The sequence below is a fragment of the Schistocerca piceifrons genome, chromosome X, assembly GCF_021461385.2.
Source record: "Schistocerca piceifrons isolate TAMUIC-IGC-003096 chromosome X, iqSchPice1.1, whole genome shotgun sequence".
NCBI lineage: Eukaryota > Metazoa > Arthropoda > Insecta > Orthoptera > Acrididae > Schistocerca > Schistocerca piceifrons.
The window spans coordinates 763877513-763904976 of record NC_060149.1 but is presented as its reverse complement, the minus strand read 5'-3'; the positions used below and the strand labels follow the sequence as shown (position 1 = coordinate 763904976).

Here is a 27464-nt window from a genome sequence, read left to right as displayed (position 1 = left end):
TACGGTTTGCATCAATTACTACCAACTACTACTACTCTCTTAATCTGGCAACTGCCCTCTTTGCAAATTCTTAGAACTAATGTCTTCATTACTGATTGATTTAGCTTCTGCTTTCTACTGTACACTTTCATAGTGTGCACTTCATACACATTTTTACAGACGCTGCTGGGCAATTTATTTTTCCATATTTTCCTTAATTACAATTTGGATGTGCATTAATTAGTTTTAAAAATAATTTAGGAGTAAAAGCAACAACACAGAAAGTAGTAGAGGCATTGATTCATCAACAGACACATGAAAAAGACTGAAAAATTTTCAATATTTCAGATGAATCCCTTTTTGAGACACTCACACAACTCTACTACATTGTTCTGAGACTGCAGTTTAGCAAATAGACTGGGGTGACGTGCTGTGTTTTGGTGCATCCCTATGCCAACTACACAGGATATTTTGTAGGTCAGGTAGGCAGCGGAATACCATGGGTGGACAGAATTGTGGGCAACAGGGCCCTCATTTCCAGGCACAATGATAGGCACAGCCCTGATGGAGGAGATGGTTCAGTTGTTCCAACTGGTCCATTCGTAAGCCACACCCACTCCCAGTTCATCGATACAATCGGTCATATCCCTGTGGAAAACACAGATTTGAGACCTGTCCAATTTACCCATCTGGCAAGACATATTCTAGTCCTGTCATAGGCTTATCCTACCCAGGCAGAAGCAGGGTCATCTGTGAAAGAAGCAATGTCATATACCAGCTATTTTGAAGTTTTTGCACAGCATTTTATATGACCATGACCACGACCACCATCTTACAGTCCACCCAACAAATGACTTACTGCCAAACTGTCGCCGACCAGCCAGTGACAGAACACTCTTCCGAGCACAAAATTCTCAATTTAAGTGGTTGCTTCACAAGCTGTGCCATCTGGATTCACTTTTCCAAACTACAGAGATGGGATTTATTCTTGTAATGCATCCTTTGCTCCTGTAATTCTCCTGGCCTTAATCTCTCTTAATTCTCTGCACCCATTTCTCTTCCCCACAATCCCCCTCTCCTCTATTCTGTCACCTGCCCCGAATATATTTCCCCACATCATCATCATCACTGTAAACTGTGAACAGTTCCAGTGCTATTGTGTTGCATTCCAACACACACACACACACACACACACACACACACACACACACACACACACACAAGGATACAATTTCACATTAAAATCTCCCATGATGTGCCCCTGAATACAATGTTTTACAGTCCAAAGTCTTCCATATTTTGATGACCGGACTGATGGCATTTAAAATCAATCTTTTTGTCATCAGTGCAGAGCACAGAACTGGAGCCATAGTCAGTGATCTACTTCCTACTTGTTAAGAGCAGTGAATGATTTAAAAATCAGCAATAAATGCCTGAAACTTATATTAATAAGCATGTTCCTAAACAGTATGCTTTTTTCAAGATTTCAGATCTAGAGTTATTATGGCTAAGGCCATGATCATGACTACTACTGATGCAAGTATTTTAGAACATATGAAGCTCAAAGGAAGCCAGTGACAAATAACCACCACCGCTAGGAACTATAACAATGGAAGTTTCCTGTTCTTCTCTCCAACTCTGCAGACTAATTAGTGACTATTTTTTAACGTTTACATTTCTTACAAAACTCAGTTTCATAGGCCATGCAGAAGACTTAATAAATTATGAGAAATAATTATCTGACATACCTCTGGTAACCGCAGAATAAGGTCGTGGAAACGAGAGTGCTGCTGTGGAAATTTGTTTTCCACAAAACTTCTGAGACACATAGTATACCGCTCCTGAATTGCTTCCAGTTCCGTCGTGCTACCTCGACCTAGAAAGGAGTAAAATGTAAATGTAGCTATTTTAAATACGTCCTAAAATATTGTAAATAGTCACTGTGTTAATGAAGAATAACAGAACTATTTTCATAGCTACATTAACAATTTTAACAGGAAATGGTGGCACACGTCAAACATTTAGATATGAAAAACAGTTGCAGCTTTGTAAACACAGAGTCAAGAGCAGATTTATGTAATGAATTTATCACCACATGCATACTAGGAAGATTTCCAAATGATTCCAGACATTACAAGACATCACTGAAGTAGTCTTCTGCAGTTACTTCACAAATGAAGTAACTTGATATTCTAAAATAGACATGTATTTGACAATGTTAAACATGGGACAAGTTTATCAGTATTAGACACTACAAGACTGTTCATTACTTCATTCTACTTTAGTATCCATTAGCATATGTATCAATTTGGTTACATAGTCAAAGAAGGTGAAGTCAACATCATATGGACACTCACCATCATCTTTGTTATCATTTGGGTCACTTTTACATAGTATTCAGGTGAATTGTGATAGGTTAACAGTAGCTAGTAACTCCCAACCACCCACCCACCCACCTAGTCTCAGTAGATTGCCAAATAGAGACCATTTAGCACAACACTCATTACTTGCAACACCACTAGCAACATGTAAAAGTTGCCCAACCACCTCCTCACAGCCTACATATTTCCACAGTTCTAAGCTGCAAAAATTGTTTCCAGATTGAGGCAGTAGGGATGGGTGGCATCACTGCTCTTGCTGTGATACCACTTGTCATAAGGTAAGGTTTACCCTGAACATCAACAATTTGCAGTGCAGTTAGAGGCAGACACAGGGGAACAGAACGTTGGGTTTTCTGCTGCTCTGGCTGTCTCACATGTAGGAGGTTTTTGTATAGTCAGAAAATGTGTGGCCTGGTCAAAATTCAAGTAAGTACAAGAATGTAGCTCAATAACTAACTATTCTTGTTGTCAGTTCCCCTGTAGCAGCTAACATTTTTGACCTGGACATGTTTACTCTTTTTGGGTTTTAAATTAATGAGTCAGTAAATCTTGTTGCAACTGTCACACTGTTTCATGACCAAAAAAATATATGTTCAAACTACCACCAACTTTTTGAACCAACATTAAGGTTGTACTAAAAACTTCCTAAGCTCATATATCACTTAAACCTTCAATACTACTGCAGCTCTGTACAGCATGATGTGTCCTGTTTGTTACAGAGAACCATCCTGTTTGTTACAGAGAACCTGTGAAAGTTGAATTACACAAATTATCAGACTCAAGTGTCATCAAGCCCATTGGCAGACCACTGGGGTCATTAGTGGTCTTTCAAAGATACCTAAAACAGTTCATTCAGGGTATTTCTGATTGTGCAAGTTACCTGTATGACACTTTGGCAACAGGACCTACCTGGGAACAGCATTTAAAGAATTTCCAGGCACTATTTGCACAACTCCAATTGAAACACTTTCATTGTTGGTTGGATAAATGTAGTTTTTTTGCACCTAGTATAAAATACCTAAGGTAAATTTTGAGCAAGAATGGAATCGTGTGCATGCTAGTATATACTGACATGGTCATCAAATTCCCCACACCCAAAACTACAATAGTTCTTTAGTAAGGTTAATTGCCTTGGGTAGTTCATGCGCTTAGCATCCCAAATTTATGATCCACTTATCAGACATGGAAAAGGATGTCAATTTTATGTGGTCTGACAACTATCATTATGCATTTATGAATTTGAAAAATGCCTTAAATCTGTTACTTTCTAGTGACATTCACACAGGAGAAGCAGCTCTTGCTCATGACAGACAAGTCACAATATGGCATTAGTGTTATCCCGCAAGCATCTAAACAGTAAGGAACAACATACAGCATTTGCATTCTTAACACTGCTCAGTACTCTCAAATTAAGATGAAAGATTTAGTACTCATATATATGCTATTAAAAATCATGTGCTCTTTTAAGGGAACAAATTTCACTTATTAATGGCCCATAAATCACTAGTTTCCCTTTTAAACCCACACTCAATGTTTCCCAAGAAACAGCAGAATGTCTGAAACCATAGGCCTTGTTCCTTAGTTATTATAACTATGAAATCCATTATAGGCCTACCATGCAACACAGTAATGCATAGGTCCTATTCTGCCCTCCTATGGGACTTAATACAGACTTTGGTCACTGTGATGATGTATGTTTTGCAGTATAGAATAATTTGTGGCACGCCCACAATGAGTTTCCAATTACGGCATACAAAGTAGCTACAGCCACATCTACATCTACCGGTCAAGTATTGCTGCTGCCATAGAACATACAATCTGTCCTGCCTGTGCCTAAAAGCATATAAAATTCAACTCACTGGGCTTGGTGCTTCATGTCCATAACCAGCACACAAAGCCGTGGTATCCAGCTAGTTCCCACGTCTAGGTTTGCAACTTTGACTAGATCCTGTAATGGATCTAGTGTATCATAACTGGCCACAGGAGGCATCAACTTTTTGATTTCACGGCCAATCAGGATCAGTTAATTCGCCACTGCAACCAGTTCTGGCCACAGAAATAAATAAAAACAGTGCCACCAGACACAGCTGTCAAGGAGTCACAACAACTAGAACCTTAGGACTGCTACTAAGCCTGCTGGAAGATGCACACCCATTCTGCCATCCACATCTATGCCCCAACATCATTACAGCCTCCAATACCATGCCACATCCCTGTAGTTCGTTGAAGTCTCCAGTAAGCAGATGTGGGAACCCACAAAGGAGAGCCTCTTTTACCACACACCCCTCTTCCTCCACCCAAACTGATAATTCAGGCCCCAGTGATCAGTCACAACTGGTGGTTCAGCTGGTCATATGCCAATCATCAGCCTCAAAAATTGCCAACCCATATGGAATTGGGCAAATTGGTGTGGGGGAGATCTGAGCACTACCTTCCTCCTACCTTACTGGTCCAGGCATAAACCAGTCCAATATTGGTCCTAGCTGCTGGTTAAAGAGTGAAGAAATTTAGTATATCTGTCCAGTAATAGTATTGATTCACATAACAACTTAAGAGATCTCTAGTCCCTATCACTCCCAGTGACGTTACATATGAACAAATTACTTTCTTGTAAATGTATACAGAAAAAAGGTTGTCTAATATACAGAACTAACTAGTTTATGACATTTGACACTGGCATTATGAAGTGGACTGATTAATTCTGTACAGCTGATGAATAGATAATTTTCCACAATGCTGTCAATACAGTTTGATTAAGTTGTTGGGTACTGAAATAGATTTATTTATTTATTGTTGGGGGGGGGGGGGGGGAGGCCACGTTATGTATGCTATCTAATAATATTGTTGAGCCTTTACACCCTGAATGGATCACTGTAGACCACATGTAAGTCACACTACATTTCCCAGTCTATGTGGACAATGCTGAACAGTGCACTCTGTAACAAATTGGACACATCTGTAACATGCACCATGACATGTGAGTGCAAGTACAAGGGCTCACCAATGTTAGTGAATGAGCAAGTTGGTTATTTATTTATCATAGATGAGCAGACATGATGTATTGTAGCAAAAGGATAGAAATACAGCAGCATAACAGCATTAAGTTATATGTTCTTCAGAACTGATAAATCATATTAACTTCTCATAGTTGGCAGTTATAGTTTCCAGGTTGCTCACTTGAAGCATGTTCTCTGCACTTTTCCATATAACAAATGTGTGAGGATACAAACTTACACTCACTGTTATATGTCTGGCCACTCTGACATAGCAAAAATGAATATAACACAATAACAAAAGCTAGATTTTTTCCCCAGAATCTAGGGCTATTAAATTATGCACAAAAGAATGTCTGTGCTTTAATGTTATGCACTTTTCAGATGTAAGGTAGCATTTTGTTATACTTTAAGTAATAATTATTTACATTCAACCTATTTAATAGCTCCTGATATAATTCAATTACTCACAATCAGCTTGTTGACACTCAGTCTGTGGTATTCCAGCAGAAAATCCTGGTACCCTAAACTGAAGAAGAGAACACAGTCTGCTGGCTGCATGGTTGCAGTGTGTGAACTGTATGATTTTCTATAAGAAGTGGAAGCATAGTCCAACACGTTTTTTTTTTTTTTTTTTTTTTTTTTTTTTAATTTTATTATATTTAATGTACACTGTAAACTGAGAGTCAACCATCTGGAGAGAGCACTGTCTCTTGAAATGCATAGTTTAATTGTATCAAGTATTACGAAAGTGGTTGAATTCAAATAATTATTACTAACATGGTCTGTGGTTATGACTTTAGCTGAAATACATCCAGCCACTTTACTTTGATTAATTTTATTTTTGTCTTTAAAGGGGACTTCGTAAGATTACATAGCACACATTAAATACAATTATGGTTTCAGTAACTACCTTGATTTAACATTGTGATGACCTTTAAGCAGACATATTCTTCCATCTGCAGTTTAATTTTGCGAAACATGAGAGTAACATGCGTTATCTTTTCCACCATCAACCCTACATCTTGTCTCAACTGATCCATTGTTATTGAACGGCCCATCATTGAAGTGAGACATGTCTGCAGGATACACAGATTATTTGATACCTAGAACAAGAACATTGATAAGCTTGCAAACAAGTCAAGGAACAATTTTATCTTACATATGTTTATTTGCTAATTAACAATGAAATCACATTTTGGGGAAAATCAGTTTACAATGGTAACATTTTCAGAAGGAAAAAAACTTATAATAAGAATTACACAACTGATGTTAGTCCTAGAATGTCCTGAAGACACATCTTTAAAAAGCTCAGTATTTTCGCAACTGTGTCAGAACACATTTACTCATCATTGTCATTTTCAATAGCTCATTTAAAAAGGGGGGTGGGGGTACAAGATATGATTAAAATAATGAGACTAAAAGCAATGTCTGCAGTGACTTATAGGATATAAATTTAGTACAGAAATGAGTCAGTTACATGAATACATCAGTCATAAAAAATATATCACAGTGTACCAAATATCTTGTCCGCAATATAACAGATTTTAACACTTCTATGCCACTGAAGAGTACCTGCACACAGATTCTTAAGATATACGTTTTTAGATATGATATAATTCATACTAGCATTATAAGAGTTAATGAATTAAAGTTATTCTAATCTATTGCACTTGAATAAAATAAAATTCTTTCTTTATCTTACAAACTTACTTCCAAGGGCTTCCCAAAACATTTTTTTAAATTTAATTTAAAGAATTAACTGAACAAGTTGGCCAAATTGTTTCAATCTGTATAAAGGCTAGTGTGAGGGGAGTGAATTTTATGTGTGCCAAGTTTTTCTGTACTCCATTATTATTAGAGCACTAAGTCTTTGAAATTTATTTTGGGCTTCTAGTTAATTTTTTAAAATGGTTGATAACACAATTAAGAGTAGCTGTGTAAATTCAGTTGATGGTTACTCACAGTCCTGTGAATGAAATAGTGTTTTCTCTTTGTGGAACATCATTATTTAAACCAATCATTAAATAATCATTTCTTCTTATTCCTATTTGAATTTAACCCTCATCTGCCCTAAAAGGGAACTGAAGGTAATCAGTAACATACTTAAGAAAGGATTAAACTTCTTGCCTATAATGTCTGTTTTCTAGCTATCTTTCCAACACTTTCCATGTAAGATTCAATAAATCTATGAGAGTCAACCATTGTGATTCAGTCACATTTGTTCAATTTACACCTATGTCTAAATATATACCCTGCAGGGTATTTATGGTATATGGAAGAGGGTACACTTGTAAGCTCTGAAGATCGTTTCCATCCATTTACATACAGGGTGATCAAAACATTTCCGTTTGAGGGCATTGACGCAGTGTATATGCAAGGTAGTGCGATGAGCACAATACCTGCTTCTTTATTTAAATCAACATGTGAAATGCTGGACACACAACTATATGCCACCAACAACACCCCCATCACACACTTCGGAACAGTGGAACAGACAGTGGACAGAGCACTACATGAGAAATGTACTTGATAGTTTGTTATAGCTGATGTGTGCGAGCCAATATTGTGGGCGGACTTCCTATGAAGTTTCCATCTTCCTCTCAATTTGGTTGCAGGGCTTCACCAGACTACTAGTGGGGATTCCGGGTCAGGGCACATCAGTTTCCCACCAACAGGAGATACAATTACTACCCTTTACAAAATACAAAAAAATAGACTCTGGAACCCAACCTTCAGGATATTATCAACAAGTACGAGGAAACTAAGACAGAGAATATTTCTGTGCTCGCTGAAAACTCTGTCTTGACAAAAAAATTACATCTGTTAGGAACCGACCTTGAACAATAAATGAACTCACCTCACCCACTCACTCACTACTACATCAGAAGTTACAACATCGTAACTGTAATCAGCAACATCCACACCAGCAGAATCAACCAGCTTTCCAGGGGTCCCACTTGCAACAAGAGCAGCAGCACCTATTGCCAACTTTCCAGCAATAGAAGAGGAAAAGGGTGAGGGACACAGCACAGGATGCACGTGTCAGTGTGGTGTACAACACTCCCAATTTGCATGCTACCCCTACATGTGTTACCTCTGCCACTCACAGACAGTATATGCAAACTGACAATGTGGAGTGAATCACAACACTGTTCGCTGAATCAATACCATGCTGGGACCACCAGACCACTACAAAGTGCGTCACCTGATAGATTACGCACTGCTAAACATATAACACACAAAATGCTATGGGCCGAGATTGTCAGACCATCAGGAAGTTCATAGGCTTCACCAATCCATTTAGTGACAACGTAGGCTGGTTCTTACAGACTTCACAGTGACTACTGTTTGCTGAATGCAAGTATAATACTCGATCAGTACCCATATCTAACATCAAGACTTCACATGGCTGGCATAACCACCTTTAGTGTCATAGACTGTAAGAAAGTGTATTTATAGATTCCCATGGCAAGTGAATATGTAACCAAAATTGCTGTAATAACACTGTTTTGATTATATGAATCTCCATTCATGCCTTACAGTTTAAAAAACACTGCCCAAACATGGCAAAATTTTAGAAAAGAAGTTCAGTTACAATTCCCTTTCAGTTTCTCATATCTTGACCACATTTTGGTCTCCTCACTACTGCCCCATGAAAATGAGAAATATCGCAGCTGTATTTCTGACACATTAGAAAAGCACAGTGTTGTGATCAATAATGACAATGTCAGCTCCGACAGAAAGAGGTTACATTCCTTGGTCACTCAGTCAGTCACGTGACAATTTGTCCTACAGCAGACAGGATCAAATTGTAATGCTCACCCCCCCACATCCTATCAACTATCTTGAATTAAGGAAATTTCTTGGAACTATTAACTTTTATCGAAGACACCTGACCAAAGTTGCTGTGATACAAGTGATACTTTGATTTCAAATGTTTCAACCATTTAAGTCAACAGGCCCTGATGGAATATTTCTGGCTCTACTGCAACAAGCAGGAAAAGAACTAACTGTTTTCCTATACAGACTGGAATTAGTCTAGTGGCAGGAGTTATTCCTAATGGTTGGAGGACAGTGAAGGTCATTTTCATCCTGAAGCCAGAGAAAACTGATCGTACCATGGCTATGGATATGAGACCGATCAGTCTGTCCTCTTTACTCCTAAAGACATTAGAAACACAGGTTCAAGTTAATGTTAGGGAAGGGACGTTAACTGAGGTTCCTCTACATGTATACCAACATACACATCAGCCAAGCAAATCATGTGAAACAGCGCTTCACCAACTTGTAGGGAAAGTGGAAAAAGCACTACACTTTCATAAAATTGCTCTTGGCATCATCCTGCATACCAAGGAGGCACACCCACTGCTGGGATGGAGACCATGCCGGATATGCCCCCCTACACCTTTGGGCTACAATGGATGTAGTTGTGGGGCAAACAAGTTAAAACTAGAAATTACTGGAAGCCTTTGGGAAATCCAGAATTCCAAATCAGTATAGTGAATGTGATACATATGGGAATGAGCAGAGAAATGCTGGCTGACTATACAACAACTTCCAGCTGTTTCAATAAACATTTCAAGATAATAACCACCAATATATATTATAAAAGTAAGTGTACAACGTGCATGTCACTAAAACTCAGAAATGAGCACCTGTACAATCAAGGGAGTTATATTGCACAGTAGCCCTCTATCCCTCATCTACGAAGAGGGTTCTCAGTTTTACCTGAAAAGCATGCCTCTGAAGATATAAGGGCTGGGAGGTTTTGCCTCTATAAATTTATAGAACATTTGAGAGTATTCGAGAACATTCAGGAATATTCGAAAGCATTTCACAACATTCGAGAATGTTCCACAATGATCTGGGATTTTCTGGAATGTTCGGCAATAGTCTGGAACATTCGGGAAGATTCCAGAATGTTTGGGAACATCCCAGATTAGAACTTTTAAGAAATATCTACACATAATAGGCACAGAGAAAGAGGTCCATAAGTGCAGACTATGTGGTGAGGGGGGTGAAACTGCACCACATTTAATCTTCCCTATATGAAGCATTGGAGACCAAAAGAAACATAATACTTGGGCCATAAATTCTTGAAGAAATTGTCTCTAATAAAGAAATAGTAAAAGGCCTCCTACTACTCTTTAAAGTTATTAGTTGGCTTTAATAGAATTATAGGGAGATAATCCGTACAATAAACTCAGTATCGGTGCACACAACAATGGGCTATTACCACAATTGTTTTGTCTCCCTATGTAAATAGATCGATCAGGTTGGTGGAAGTAATGTTTATTGATTCGTATTGGAAGGTGAACTCTCATAATTTTGAGGGAAAGTGCCTCCCATTTCAGTGTCTTAGGATCTTTTTGAGGTTTTCAGTCAAATTAAGCAAACTTGTGACGAAGTATGTAGCTCTTATTTCAGACTTCTATATTTTTCCTGTAATCCAACATGGTAGGAGTACTATGCTGATAGATAATACTCAAAAAATTGTAGAATGAGGGTTTTGTATGTGACCTCCTCCATCAGTGAATTACACTGTCAAGATTTTTTCCAATAAATCTCTGAATGACATCAAATTATCAACTTTAACTATATCAACAATTATGGATAGGATAGATTGTTATTCACTGTAAAGATGACATACTGAATTGCAGACAGGCACAATAATGATATGTCGTGTGACGAGGGCCTCCCGTCGGGTATACCGCTCGCCTGGTGCAAGTCTTTCGATTTGACGCCACTTTGGCGACTTGCGCGTCGAACAGGCACAATGAAAAGAATGCTACACATTAAGCTTTCAGCCAAAGCCACACATGCATTCACACAAACAGGCACACGTCACACACACATGACCACTGTGTCTGGCTGCTGAGGCCAGACAAACTAAAATGCATCAAATTGAAGCAAAAATCTGCTGCGCAGCGAGGAAGGGGGAGGGATAGCTGGGTGTGAGTGTGGGGCAGCCTGGTGGAGCGTGCAGGGACTAGAGATGGCAGACAAGGCTACCTGATCCAGCATCCTGAGGTTGTGGGGAGGGAGGCAAGGGAAAAAAATGAACAGAAAGCAGAGAAGGGCAAAATAGTGGTGGGTGCAATGGCAAGAGCAGTGCACAATGAGGGTGTGCACGCTCCACCAGACACCACTGTTTTCTCATCCCCCACATATACCCTGGTTTCCCTCCCCCTTTTCTGCTCCAGTATGGACTGTTGCTCCCATTCAAAACATTTCAGTATGAGTCTGGCCTGAGCAGCCAGAGATAACAGTAATGTATGTGTATGAGCTGTGCCTGTTTGTGTGAATTCGTGTGTGTTTTTCTTTTCTGATGAATACTTTGGCTGAAAGCGTAATGTGTAACAGTCTTTTTGTTGTGCCTCTCTGCAATTTAACATGTCATCTTCGAGGTGACTGGGAATCTGTCCTTTCCATAATTGTTGATATTCCAACTGGATTTTCCATTGTTCAACTTTAACCACAGAAGGATTTATGTTGTCGATCTACCTTGAATAGTTCCATATAGATGTGTCTAGACATTTAATGATTGTGACTATTTCCATAGACTAATCACTGACCATGTAGTCAAAAAATATCAAGTTGTTGTTCTTTTTATGTACATTTCATTAGATTTATTTTTATTCATGGGAATCTGCCAGTCTCTGCATCAGCAACTGATTATCTGCAAGTCTTTCAGTATTTTGCTACATCACCTTCTTATATGCAACTGTATCATCAGTCGACAGTCTCAGAGTGTAAATATGTTGTTTGCATTGTCATTTACACATATAATTAAAGGAAATTTGATACCACACTTTCTGGAGTTACTTCAGATGCTATCTTCAATTTTAACTGCACACCTGGTTCCATGTTCCATAAACCATATTTTGTTTTCTTGGCAACACTGTAGAAATGTGTTGAAGACTTTTTAGAAGTCAGAACCATGTCACCATTATCTACAGAATTCCAGGTGTAATGAAGAAATAGAGCAAGCTGATTTTAATTCAGCTGTTGATTGTGGCATCTGTGTTCATTCCTACCGAGGAAAACATTGTCATGCATAAGAACATAACACAACAAATTGAGTTCAGTGATATAAGTATGCAGTTCTGCACATCAGTCCTGTACCCAGAAGTAACTAGACATCCATTGTCTCCAGCAATCTATGACAGAATACTACCAAAATTACTGTTATTAGAATCATTTTAAGTATTTTATTTCTGTATGGAGTGAACAAACTTGTTGGTAGCCACAAGTACCGCCAGTTGCAGAAGGCACCAATAGGTACAGGATGTTGGTACATAGAAAACCTGGTTGAAAGAAACAGTTCTTCTATTCCCATACACATTTCAACACTACTTGTTAGCAGATACAGTGTGTCTTATTCTACATTTGGAAACATATGCTGTGAGTTCCATTGGTTCTACCATACCAGATTGCAGTGGTTTCTGTATTGTATATCTAGATGATGAAAAAATGGTTTACAAGCTGGACTGGCTTGCTGGCTTTTGCAGTACGCTTCTGTTCAGTGTGGAAAGTTCTTACCATGTAATGTAAATGAAGTTGGTACATAATCTCTATGTTCATGCAGTCTTTCAACAACTCAGTAACCATGTTAATAAAGGCTTGCAATATATGATAATGTCTTGCTGAATAGAAAGCAGTGTAGTTCTGCAATAATATAAAAGAGCTGGGATATCTCAAGATGTAATTGTAAATCTTTGTGAGTTCTAAGTGATGCTTTAATATGAATGACACAAAGGATATTGTTCTGTTCAATATTTCACTAACTTGGATTTATACTGAAACTACATTCTTCTTACATTTTGACAAAATATATGAAAACAATGCCCATTTAATCTTTAGCACACTAAGCTGCAGTCGCTTCAACTGCATATAGTCATTCTGCAGATCTGTATTTTGAAAAAAAATATATATACATATTAAAAAAGCCTTAGTATTAAGAACTATTGACTGAAATTAGCACTTAAAAGCAAAAGTCAAAATGCACATATATTCCAGAATGAGATTTTCACTCTGCAGCGGAGAGTGTGCTGATATGAAACTTCCTGACAGATTAAAACTGTTTGCCGGACCGAGACTCGAACTCGGGACCTTTGTTTTTCGCGGACAAGTGCTCTACCAACTGAGCTACCCAAGCACGACTCACGCCCCATCCTCACAGATTTACTTTTGCTCTCTTGCAGGAGAGCTTCTGTAAAGTTTGGAAGGTAGGAGATGAGGTACTGGCAGAAGTAAAGCTGTGAGGACGGGGCATGGTAGAGCATTTGTCTGCGAAAGGCAAAGGTCCTGAGTTTGAGTCTTGGTCCGGCACACAGTTTTAATCTGCCAGGATGTTGCATATATATTGTCTGCGTATGATCAACCTCCCAACATGCCAACAAGTGAGTGTCCTTTATCCATTTAGTTATTCATTCATTAAGTATAACATAAGATACCATTGGCATAACTGAAGATGCTTTAAATTAAAAGGCAAAATATGTTCACTGTAAAAAAGTAAACTTATTTCATTGTTCAAATTAATTAATGAGGCTAAGAAAATGTTAAGACCACTGCAACAAGACACAAGAAAATCCATCACCTAGTGTTTAATGCACTACAACATATACATGTGCTTAGCCTTAATTTCCCCTCAAGTTCCTTCCAAACAGTTATACAGGAATGGAACTGAAGTATAATTTATCTGTCTCTTATTTTCAGTTTTTGCATTAAAGAAATACATTATAACAGTAATCTCATTGGTTTTTAGTATTTCCATGTAACTATGTGCTTGCTTTATCAAATAATAATAATTATTGTAAAAAAAAGCACAGCATGTAACAATTCATTAAAAACTGACCTCCTGAGTGAAGTCCGCTTCACTACTGTCGTTAGCAAGTTTATGAACTCCATGCATTGCTTGATACGCAGATGTTGTTAGAACCAACAATTCATGCCATTTGTGAGTCAAGAGCCTCGTATGAACCTGCAGCAGATAAAAAATCCATATTAGGAGAAACACTAAAAATACTGTAATACTAATCTGTCTAGTGAGAAAGGGGAGTGGACTTAAGAATACCGATAGGTAAAAGAACATTACAAGTATCATCATCATCATCATCATCATCATCATCATCGATAAACATTTTGGGTCTAATTATCCAGTTTACAACAAATTGAAATCTGCAACACGTGGAGACAGCAGAGTCTTACTATGTCAATACTGAAAGTTAACTTTATGTGAGGAAGTCCCCCCACCCAAACACACATCTCCAAGATGGTGTTCAGTCTATTACATGAAATAGTGTTTTACAGCTAAGCATGTTATAAAAAAGTACTTTTTAGGTGAAAATAAGTTCTAGTCATGAACTGATGGAATTTGTAAGATTATGGGTAAATCACGTTTTGTGTACAGTCCCTGTCAACGTTAGCAATCTCACAATATTGTTTGTAGCACTATCATAATCATTAAATAGTTAATGTCATGTTTTAATGTCTGTCAGTTAGTATACAGTGAATGATGAAGAGTGAAGTGTACATCAGTTCTACTTTTGTAAATGCTCTGTATGAAGCCCAAAGCACATGCATAGTGCCAAAACTTCATGAGAAAGATTCAGATTCTTTGTCTGCCATTGACCACATACACTAGAATAGTATTTCTCAGTGACATCAAGATACAGCTGCAATCAAAGTATTAAAATTAGTGTTAACATTACATGTACAATATAAGTATCTTAAATACATCTATAATCTTAAAAATTAATATCATCATTGTCCGTACCATAGAGTTCTTTTATATTGTAACATGGAAGTTATGTTAGCCAGTCACATGATTCCAATCTTAATTTTTTAAATGATTAGGGTCGAGCAGCGAAAGGAAACTTGTTAAAACATTTCAAAGGCATTCACTATACGGGAGTTTCCTGTTATTGCCAACCTGTGCCTTGGGATGTCAGTGTTTGTTGTGAGAGACCAACACGCAACACCTGCCCAATTCACCCACTCTGCAGTTCCTACTCCAGTCCAATCACAAATTTATTCCATCCCATCAGAGACAGGGCCACCTGTGAAATCAGCCATGTCATATACCAATGCTGCTGCAATCACTGTACAGCTGCTGCCAGTATGACAACCAACAAGCTGTCTACCAGAATGTATGGCTACCACCACACTGTAGCTAAGAACGAAGTTGACCACAATAGGCAGCTGAGCACAACATGCTCAAGTTCAATGGCTGGATCACAACCCTTGCCATTTGGATGCTTTCCTCCAGCACCAGTTTTTCTGACCTACGCCAATGGGAGTTATCCTTGCAACACATCCTTCACTCCCAGAAGCCTACTGGCCTCAATCACCTCTAATCCACTGTCCCCACACCCTCTACCAGAGCTTTCCCTTCCTCTATCTTGTCACCCCCTCCAATCTATGCCTCCACATCACCTTCATTATGCACAGCACCTCACCAGCTCAGTTATCAGTTACCCCTGTGTTGCATGCCTAGCCAATGCACCAGACATCCCTCCCATCTGCATTCCTAGCCAGCAGACCTGCTACTACTCTCCAAGCCACTAGTTACCCATCCCTAGGCCATCTTCCTGTCTCCCACCTCTTTCTCCCTCACCCGCCCCAATCAAAACAGCACTTCACCCCGGTCCACCTGCCAAAACGGAATCAACTCAATGCTTTGGCTATTCAGTTAGTAATCTCCTTTACTTCTAATTTATTTACAAGTACATTCTACCTTCTACCAGAACATCTTGTCTTAGAAGGTAATAGCTGGTTCCAAAATGGGGAGATAACTCATTTCTTCACGCTTTGGAGGTGCTTCCATAGATCCAGATATTCTAAAAGATTGGAGGGTGTAACTTACAACCAGTTGTGTGTTTTATTTTGAAAATCTAAGAATAATTAATACATCATAAAACAGTTTTAGAACTCCAATGTAAACTCTGTAGTTTAATATGTCCTTCAGGTGTTTTGGGACAAAGGCTTTGTCCAGGTCATTTTTGTGATATAAGCAATGTCTAAACTGGACTTTTATGGTATAAGATATGACAACATGAAACTTTTAAAATTTCATCTAGATAACAATAAGCAAGCTGTCTGTGTAGGTAGAGAGAGATCTAGCATAGAACAAATCAATGTAACGTTTCCACAGGGATCTGTGTTGGAACCTGTCTTGTTTTTGACAATGATTCCTATCCTCATTAACGAGATCCAACACAGTGTTACATGTAAACAATATATCCTTCCTCCACTGTAGTAATCACATTAATAGCCTGCAAAAAAGTGTCGGTAATACAACTGTACAAGCATATTATTGGTTTAGAGTAAATGAATGTTAACTAAGGAAAACAAAACACAGCAGGTTGCTTTTAATTTAAATACCAAGCTTCCGTCTGATGACCCGAATTTTGTCAAGTTCTTGGGAGTATACTTTGATGATAAGACACTGAATTAACAGTAAATTATCTAGGCTTTGTTGAAAATTACTATGAATTGTGTTCCTGATGACTACATTAAAATATCTTGCTTAACATTTTTAAAGCAAGCATTTTATGAGAGGCGACTAGTTACATTCATCACATATTATTGTGAAAGTACATGATTATAATTGTTATTTGATCTTCATATAATGCATACTACACACACACACACACACACACACACACACACACACACACACACACACACACACAAATGGTTGTTGAGATCAGTTAACAGCTGTGAGCACATGTGGTATACATTACTTAAAAAGCTTTGCACAAGGTATCCCAGAACATGCATAAAAACAAACAACAAATGAGAAATTAATTGCCCAACCATTCTATAGTGGAGATAGTCATGAATTTTAATATAATTTTGTGGCTTGGTGGTTCAGTGTTAAAGTGTTAGACAAAGGAACCAAATGCCTTTGGTTCCATCTCTTGTCAGGGCTAAGATTTTTATCTTTTCACATCTTTCACCTATGGTAATGTTTACTGAAAGCATCTGACACTGAAATAGAATAGCCAGAGCTAATATTGATTAATTTTCTCTTTGCTAAGAAGACAGCTGTTACAGCCACCACCAGATGGTAAATTAACATTAATTCTCAATTTATGCAAGGTAATCTTTCAAAGGTGAATCGTACATTGGACAACGAGGTAAGAAGCATTGGTTTTATAAAAAATAAAGCTAGAATTCTGTAACAATGACACTCTTGTTTCTATGACTCAGAAGAAAATTCATAAGTACAATAATAACAGATTAACAAACCCTTAGTTTTATGGAATCACACAGTGTAAAACTTCATGCTCACCTCTACAGGTAACTCCAAGTAAAAAGGAAGGCGTTTCGTCCACTGGACCAGTTTGTAGACAATTGAGTCACCTATCTGACATAATTTCTCTGAGAGATCTGATTTATGATCAAGAAGTTCATCCAAGTTCTGTAACAAAATAGTTTAACAGTTCACATACATAAAATGTAAGTTTCAAACTTCCATGCACTAACATAGTGTACTAAAGCATAAAAAATATTTTGAAAACATCTGTATACAGACTATAATGAAGACATTAACAACATAGTTATTTTTTTAATAAAGTGAAAACAATTTTGAAAGAAAATACATAGATATGACAAAAGAAGTGATCAACTCAGAAGACATGGTCAGATGTCAATGTGACTCTGTACACATACGCACTATTGGTAAGTATGTAAATATTTGAGTTGCAGTTCTCTGTGACAAGTATAATGCCCACCAGAGTGCATCGGTGTTATTTGTGTTTAGGGCTGTTACCAGGGTTTGTAAGGTATATAAGGGGCATGAATGATGTCAGATGTTGAGTGATCACTGTGAAGGACACGCAGATGGCACATATGAGACAGTATTATCAGGACCTGGAGGTGTTTGAAAGGGGCCTCATTGTGGGTCTCAGTTTGGTCAGCAGACGAAACTGTGCCGTATCCAGATTTGGGGGGAGGGAGGGGGGGGGGGGGGGGGACTGATGTGCCAGTGGTCCAATGTTGGACTGCATGGCAATGTGAGGGCAGGAATATTCAATGTCAAGGTTCCAGATGACCCCATCTGACCACTACAAGGGAGGATCATCGTATTGTGCACCAAGCACATTGTAACCACTTCAGATCTGTGCCTGCTATCCAGCAATCAGTAATGTATTCCAAGCAACATTCTGTATCTTCTTGCACCAATAATCAGAAACTAGCAGCTGCCAGACTAGGAAATTACCATTCCATGTACAGGCTGCCGATAACACCACAACAGAAATGGTTCTGTCTGGAGTGATGCTGTGGCCAGGAAGCAAGGCTGCTGACGAATGACGTCACATTTTCAGTGATGAATTACGATTCCCTATTCCCCAGATCACCACTGCTGGCGAGTTTGGCTGCATCCCAGCATAGAGGTCCTGTTCTTCCAACATTTTAGAGAGGCACGGCGGTGTTACTCGTGGCATCACAGTGCGGGAAGGCATCGAGAATGACTTCAGGACATGGCTGATGATAACTGAGAGAACATTTTGCATCCTCATGAGTTACTGTTCATGCAGGGTGGTACCATTTTTCAACAGGGCAATGCTTGTCCACACATGGCACATATATCTATGAACTGTCAGCATGATGTTGAGGTACTCGCATGGCCAGCAAGTTCCTCTGCTCTGTCCCCAATAGAATGTGTGTGGGACCAGCTCAGATGTCAATTCCATTCCAGTGCCAGTATCCAGGATATTTAGGACCAGTTCAAACAGTTGTGTGGCCAGCTTGTCTGATACAAATGCTTTTTGACACCCTTCCGAACAGTTTACTTCATATGTCCAGGCCACACAGAGTGCAATATCATACTGATAACAGGGGTCATAGTGCCAAGTTCTTTGAAAATTTGGTTTGATTTTATAATCACTAAAATAACATTACCTTCTCAATCCATGAAGTTTTGTTTTGTTTCCTCCTCACCTACTGGATGCCTCACTTCGTTTGTCAGGCAGTGTATATTTCTAATAATCTGTTCCCAAACATGCTAATTTCCTTCAGAGCATTATGAGGTTATTGCATTCACTGAGGACAGTCAGTGGATTTTCTCAAACTAACAGTTATCAACTGAATGGACCTTTTTGAACTTCATTATTCATAGTCACTTACTATGAGTTATATCCACAAAATCATTGAATAATTTTAACCTGCTTAATAATAACAAAAACAACAACAACAATAATAACTGTAATTGGTATAGATGATGTTTCACATTTTACCTCAATTAGTGCTAAAAAATTACATTTTACAGTATCTTGATTGGTGCTATCAATATGTATTGAGTGTTACAATACTTACTCTGAGATAGTAACACATTTCAAATGATGGCTGTAATTCATCTTAAAAATAAAATAAACTCAGGTTTATATCATTTTCAGAAGGTTTATTGGCATAGCAGTGTTGCATTCTGTCTTCAAAAGCCTGTTCCTCCACAAATCAGCCTACTGTGACACATCATTTACAATATCCTAATGTTGTGTCTTTTGTAAAAAAAAAAAAACACCTGCTTTGGCCTCTTATTGCATATATAGCTACTCACATCACATAGTTCATTTCTGAAATAGATAATGTGACAATTTCTTAGGTCCAACGCTAAATGAAATCTCTCTTATACATAAAATTGAACCATCAACCACACTAGCTATCTGTACTGCATGAATGGCGAGGATGAATGTGAATTTTCAGCTGCATTTTGATTAATAACTGTAACAACAATTGCTTCGAAAATAACATAGGGTGAACATACTCAAATACTACAGGTGAAATGGACATGTGGGCTTCCACAGCTTCACTGAAATGAAACCAGAATTTACAATATCATCAACTACACCATTGATAATCTACAACTTACTCTTAATGTCGCAATGTCCTGAAATTCATCACAATCAATAAGTGTCTGAATCATCCCAAGTGTCACCTCCATAGGAAATGTGCGGTCTTTTGATGAGCTAACAGCGTTGTCCAGTCTCTGTCTCAAATGGACAACCTAAATAACAAAACAACAAAAACTTAATACCAAATATACCACAGACAAACTACAAAATCTAAATATGGGAAGATTAATCTTAAAATCGAAAAAGGAGCTTCAATACTTACCAAATGTGTTACAAATGTGATAAAAAATGCCTGTGAATCCTAATTTTGCTACAATAACATTTTTTAGAAGTGTGTCTAATTCCATAGGACCTCCTTAGTTTGTATTGTCTTCTTCTTTAATCACATTACTTTATATTTGTATTTTTCCAACAGTACAAAAGATAAATGACATAATTTTTTTAAAACATTTTCAATGAAACCTGTTTCTCACTTATGAAACAAATTGATGTATGCTTGTCATTAAACTCCCTCAGTTCAGGTTCTGGGATTTACTAACAAGGGAACCTCCCCATCGCACCCCCCTCAGATTTAGTTATAAGTTGGCACAGTGGATAGGCCTTGAAAAACTGAACACAGATCAATTGAGAAAACAGGAAGAAGTTGTGTGGAACTGTGAAAAAATAAGCAAAATATACAAACTGAGTAGTTCATGGGAAGATAGGGAACATCAAGGACACTGGAAACGCAGGAGTGCCGTGGTCTTGTTGTAACGTGAGCAGCTGCGGAACGAAAGGTCCTTGGTTCAAATCTTCCATCGAGTGAAAATTTTAATTTTTTATTTTCAGTGTATGTGACAAACTCTTATGTTTTCATCACTTTTTTGGGAGTGTATACCACATTCACAAGAAAACCTAAATCGGGCAAGGTAGAAGAATTTTTTTACCCATTCGCCAAGTGTACAAGTTAGGTGGGTCGACAACATATTCCTGTCATGTGACGCACATGCCGTCACCAGTGTCGTATAGAATACATCAGACGTGTTTTCCTGTGGAGGAATCAGTTGAGCTATGACCTTGCGATGAAATGTTTTCGGTTCCTATTGGAGAGGCACGTCCTTTCGTCTACTAATCGCACGGTTTTGCGGTGCGGTCACAAAACACAGACACTAAACTTATTACAGTGAACAGAGACGTCAATGAACGAACGGACAGATAATAACTATGCAAAAATAAAGAAAGTAAAATTTTCACTAGAGGGAAGACTTGAACCATAGACCTCTCCTTCCGCAGCTGCTCACGCTACCACAAGACCACGGCGCTCGTGAGCTGATAGACTCCATCATATTGCCTATGCCGCCCATGGACTACTCAGTTTGTATATTTTGCTTATTTTTTCACAGTTCCACACAACTTCTTCCTGTTTTCTCAATTGATCTGTGTTCAGTTTATCAAGGCCTATCCACTGTGCCAACTTATAACTAAATCTGAGGGGGGTGCGATGGGGAGGTTCCCTTGTAAGTTGAGGCATGAATGGTAAATAAAAAAGTAGGCTTCTAACTTTTTTACAAAACAATGACCAGATGGGACTGTCGACATGTGACATTACTACTGCTTTAAAAATTTGTCATTTTTTTGTTAAAAACCATGGCAGCCCACAAATTACAAATTATTTGAGCAATTAGAGAAAAACAGTACCACTTAAGGCTTAGCTGGTCAGTACTAGGAGGGAATCATGAAGGTTGTGGTTGTTAGGATGGAGGGGGGGGGGGGGAGGGAGGGGGGAGTGGGGGAGGGGGGGAGGGGGGAAGGGTAATAAAAATGGGAAGTGGTAGCAAGAAATTGGGATCACAGAAAGAGAACAGTATCGGACAGTTTTGTCACAGGAAAAAAAAAATTAGTTTTGCTCTATTCTTCTCAATTACATACAGATGAGTTCTCAAGTAAATGTAGATGTAGTCGAGGACCATCAAGCTGTCAATATGAAACCGACTGTTTCTGAGAAAGTAAGGAAAAGAAGATAAGCCTTGTTAGACAATGGTTATGGGCGACATGTTCAGCAGGAATTGCAGGAACAATTAGGTGCCAATTACTGCGATACAAAATCATTTAACCCTATTTAACCCAAGTACACAACTAAGCCAAGTGATAGGAGACATAGGTTCTTTCCACAGTGGTTTTACAAAGAAGGTTCCTGTTCTGATAGTGGCTGGATGAGGGCTACAATACTGAGAGTGGTCTGCTGCAGAAAGCTTCAGCAAAAATCCATAAAAATGTTGAGATTCAGTTGAACTGTTCTGTGTGTCTGGTCAACATTGAATCAGATTAACTTGTGTCAGTTACAGACTCGAGCATAGGTATGATTCCTATTGATGCTGCTGGAAGACTGAGTTTGAATCACTACCTATGTTTCAATAGTAAACTGAAGCAAAAGCTCATTAAGCTGATAGCAGAATTTTTAAGAATTCAGACTATCAGAATTTAAAAATGTTAATAAACTGAAAATTTTGAGCATGAAACACATGAAGTAAAAAAGGATGAGAATGAAATATGTACAGATAAAAAGGACCTTAAAATAATTTATTACCAAAATATTACACAGGTTAGATAAAATTAATGAACTGATTTCTTTTGACAAAATGCTGATAACAAATTGCATATCTATTAAATGTATTTCTGATTATCACATAACAACTGATACAAGCATGTTGCATATGGACAGATAAGCAGGTCGTGTACAAAGGAAGAGTTGCCACTTACAAATATGAAATACAGATATTCTTAGATTTTTCATTAATTACATTTTGAAACTTGTGCAACAGCAGTAGCAATTAACAGAATTTTTATAACAATAGTCAAATATAAAGGGTCCTCGCTGGTATTTTATGTTATTCGTGAAACAATTTGATTATGTGAAGAATCTTTTCGTGGTGTCAAGTCACTTCACAAAAAAGAAGAGCTAAAACAATACTAAAGAAGAGAGGGGGAAAAAGGAAAGTATAGAAGGGGAGGAATGAGGGTGGGGGAAAATGAGGAATTGAGAAGAAAAGGGGAGGGGATAATAGGGAGAGGGCAGGGGAAATTAATGAACTGTTTACTTTAGGTCCTATGCATAAGATGCAAAACCACGTAGTCCCTATAGTGTAAGATGGAGTTAAACTATCGGCACAGAAGCTAAATGTTATTAATTTTCATAGAGTAATAATTGTTCATGAATTATCTTCCAATCTTCAGATACAGAAAATCACACATAACAAAACTGGCAATGATATATTTGCATTATGGGTACCATGGTTCTTGTGAACACAGAACTTCTCTTCGCTGACAACAGTCAGTCACTGTAAAACACCTGATTTCATAATAGAGAAGACAAATGAAATCTTCACGGATATTTAACAGTGGATAGCATGTAATAAATTAACAATGAACATAAAGAAAAGAAACAGCATACATTCCAGTACAAAGGAGGGAAACAACTCTGTCACATTGAGCATAGATGATAAAACTATAGCTTGCACAACAAACACAAAGTTTTCAGGGATGATCATTGATAGTCAGTCTGAGTTATATACATAATCATGGAACAAGAGCCAGTTTGAACTTTTATTTACCAAGGAAAACGTAAACAAAATTTAAAAACAGCACCTTCTACCAGGAAATAAAACAGCTAACATACATCTATTTAAAAAGGCAGCTAATAGATACCACATAAGTAATGCATACTATACCATCAAAGATTACTTAGAGGACTCAGAGTAGGGATTAATAGAAAAGGGACAACTACAACACCCTGTAACATTACAATACACAACCACATTATAATGCTTTTACAAGCGAATGTGTCAAAATCTATAGTGTATGATTGTAATATTTTGTCATTCTCCTCATCTCACCATTTCACTCATCAGGGCAGACACTGACTCAGTTTTCCATGTGGACTGAAGGGGGGGTGGGGGGGGCATGGAGATGTGCATGTTCATGGTCTTACGCTCACTGGTATGCATCTGTAGCGCTTGCAGTGGTGCAGTACAAAACTATGTTTTTATTATAAGATATTTGGTGCACATTGTGTATAATCAAGAGAACACTCTGCAGCAAGGACTATCCAACCAAGGCGATGCAAAAGACACTGACTTCGTATTCGTGATTCAGATTTTCCGTGGCATTCCTAAGTCATTTCAGGCAAATGCCAGGATGGTTCCCTATGTAAGGTAATGGCCAACTGCCTTTCATATCCTCACACACATACTTGTATGTTCTGGGTGTATTTATATTGGAGCTACTTATTTTCATTGTATTATGGCAACAAATCCTCATGTGAGATGATCACTGGATGGATGAGTGAATGACTAAATAAACAAAAATAAATAAAAGTTTCATTTGAAGCTGCATGACAGTCACTATGATCATCTGTAATTTATAAAATTGAAATAGAACAAGTAGGACCTATTTTAATTTGAAAAGTACAGCTCAGACTAATGTATAGGTACAGACAGTATGGCATCCAAGGCACATTTATTCCATTCATTTTCATAAAATATTCAAAACATAACTCTGCTATTAACACATCATGCAATACACAATTTACATTAAGAACATTGCAGTTGACAGCAGTATGATGGATACAATCAGTACAATAGCAGACGAAAATAATGTAGGCCACTAATATTTTTTTAAAATGTGTGTTATCACCTTTATTTCGTCTGAATTTTGACAACAATGAGCTGTGCAGAGCTTGAGGCTTCTTGGTCTTTCTTTTCCTCTCTTCCCAGAACATCTTATTCTTTCACCTCTTTTCTTTTCCTCCTCCTCGCAAATGTGATGTTGGGACTTCCTTTTTATGGTTTCCCTTCAAATAATTTTATGCTGCTGACTTTGCATTTGAATTCTTGCCTGTTATGGATCATCTCTAGTAGAATACCAGTTTCTTGTGCATCTTTTTTGATCTCTTCTGTGCACATTGAAGGTGGACTTTTACATTTTTCTCCACTCTTGTTAGGTGTCCGTAAAATTTCAGCTGTCATTTCTACGTTGCGTCCATGGTATTTTTGGTGTACTTATGAAGCTCCTATTCTTCTAAGTTTCATCAGCAGTCTTCTGGGATCCCATAATTTTACTGAGAAACTTCTTTTCCTTATTTTCAAGTTCTTCGAAGGTACCTTTTTCTTTAAAATATGACACCCAGAAGCAAATAGTCCTTCTAGTGTTATAACATATGATGTCATTTGTTGTTCCTGTTCTGTGTTAGTTTGTACGCATGTTCTAATTTTCGGTCTCTCCCTTATATCCAGTCTACTGGGTTCAATCCATTCTCCTATGAATTTGAATTTACTTGTCATTTTAATCTTCCCATATTTTACCTCCAAGTATTTCTCCCCTTGATTTCTGTGTTCCATATATGCTGTCATTTCAGGTGAAACTTACAGACCTGTTTTTCAAGGGATTTAATGCAAGATCTCCAGAATTCTTTGTGCATCTGTGCAGTTTCTAGTTAAAAGGGCAAGGTCAACAGTGAAAGATAGACACCCAATTTCCAAGTTGTTTCCTTTCTCCCCAAGGTCTATTCCATTTATTCCTTACAACTGCACAGCTTATTCCCAGGTTTTCATTATTTTTGCCAGGATGATATTGAAGAGATGGGAAAATCCATCACATTGCCTAATCTCTGTCTTTATTTCACAGGACAGAGAGTTATCCAAAAATTTAACTTCTGAGATGGTGTTTGTATGGGTTTGTTTTGCGATTTCCCCCTTTTTCTTATCAATTTGAAATTCTTCCAAAATCCTGTGTGTTATACTACAATTTTGGCATTTGACCAAGTGTTAGCAGTATATACTGGTTTACAGGAGTTCTGATGTCCACACAATAAAAATTCATTCAGTCATTAAGAACTTCTAGATTTCAACAGCACATCGGAATCAAAAATGTTAATATCTGGACACTAGCTCAGCTGGAAACAAATAAGGGAGAAAATTGTGTGTGGTATTGTTGACAAACTGGCACAATATTTGTGTAAAGTGATTTAGGGAACCACAGAAAAGAACAATCTGGATCGTCAGACAAGGATTAGAATTACATTATTCCTGAGTATGAATGGAGTGTACAATTAGTGTTATAAAATATATGGCATCAAATTTATTTGTCCTAGTCTTTTGTCATTCTACACAATTTTTACACACTCCTTTTGCTTATGAAATTTAAAAATCTTTTCTTGCTTTAAGTAATTTACAATAAGGAAAAGTAAATTTTTATCTGCAAATTTGTAATTTGTTAAAATGTCTTCTAGAAAGAAGTAAAATATCTATGAATGAATTGAATTACTCGTCAATATGAAGAAGTAATATGTTGAATCTTAATAAGAGAGACAGAGTTTATTCTTACTATTCTGCAAAAGTTGATGTTACATACCTCACTAGGATTTGTAAGTGCAGTCTTGAGAATGGTGCCATTCACCAGATGAGGAGAAATACCATGCTCTGACAGTCCCAGTGCCTTCTGTTTGTCCGTTTGCACCTTCCCCTGCCCGTTCTTGGGATTCTTCTTGTGCTTCTTGTACTTCACCTTACAAATATAATGATACACATGGCGACTTCTGTTCACGTCCAGTTACACAATACCAATTACACACTTCATAGAAAAATAAGACAGTCAAAAGGAAACTGAAGTATGACTGGCAATACAAGATACAAGTTGTTTCATAGGAAACATTGCACCTGATGTTGCAGTATAACAATGATTTGTAAAACGTAGGCATGTTGCAGTTTATGGATGCAACATTTCTTGCTACTTAATCACAACACAATCATCGATTGCACTGATGTTTCAGCAACAGACGTAGTCAATGCACTGTATTAATTTCACTTGTTCCTTCACGTCCCATGTTCACTTAGCTGTCATTTCTTAACTTGATGTACAGTTTTCCACATATATCAGAACAAGAAAGTCTTTAAAATGTCTTTAGCATAAGGGAATTGAGTTCACATTGAACAAGTAAATACTATAGCGGGAAAAGTCTAGATAAACATAGTAGTCCATGCAATAAAAATATCTATTAACCAGCTTTTATTACATGAAATACAACTCATAAAATTTTATTTTTATATATTTATTATTTTCTTTTTTTTGTGCGTGTATAATGGCATGTTTCTCACAGACAGGATGTGAGAAAAAAGTGCCAGCTTCAGAGAAACAGCATTATATGCAATTCATAGACCATCAAGAGAAGTCCAATAAATGCATATATGTAAAACACAGCTTTATACTGTGTG

At 37.7% G+C, this 27464-nt stretch overlaps 1 protein-coding gene and 1 non-coding gene across 2 annotated transcripts in view; both read right to left on the bottom strand.

Annotated features, from left to right (window-relative positions):
* Positions 1–27464, bottom strand: part of LOC124722698 (hormone receptor 4-like) — a 138114-nt gene that overhangs the window by 11173 nt on the left and 99477 nt on the right. Inside the window, exons 9-14 of the mRNA XM_047247836.1 lie at positions 26605–26757; positions 20235–20369; positions 17655–17783; positions 14214–14339; positions 6267–6459; positions 1728–1855 (exon numbers count right to left, since the gene is read on the bottom strand). Of these exons, the coding sequence (XP_047103792.1) occupies positions 1728–1855; positions 6267–6459; positions 14214–14339; positions 17655–17783; positions 20235–20369; positions 26605–26757 (864 nt within the window). The remainder of the gene's footprint in view (positions 1–1727; positions 1856–6266; positions 6460–14213; positions 14340–17654; positions 17784–20234; positions 20370–26604; positions 26758–27464) is intronic.
* Positions 13441–13515, bottom strand: Trnar-gcg. Its single transcript has one exon. It is a non-coding gene; the product is annotated as a tRNA-Arg (tRNA).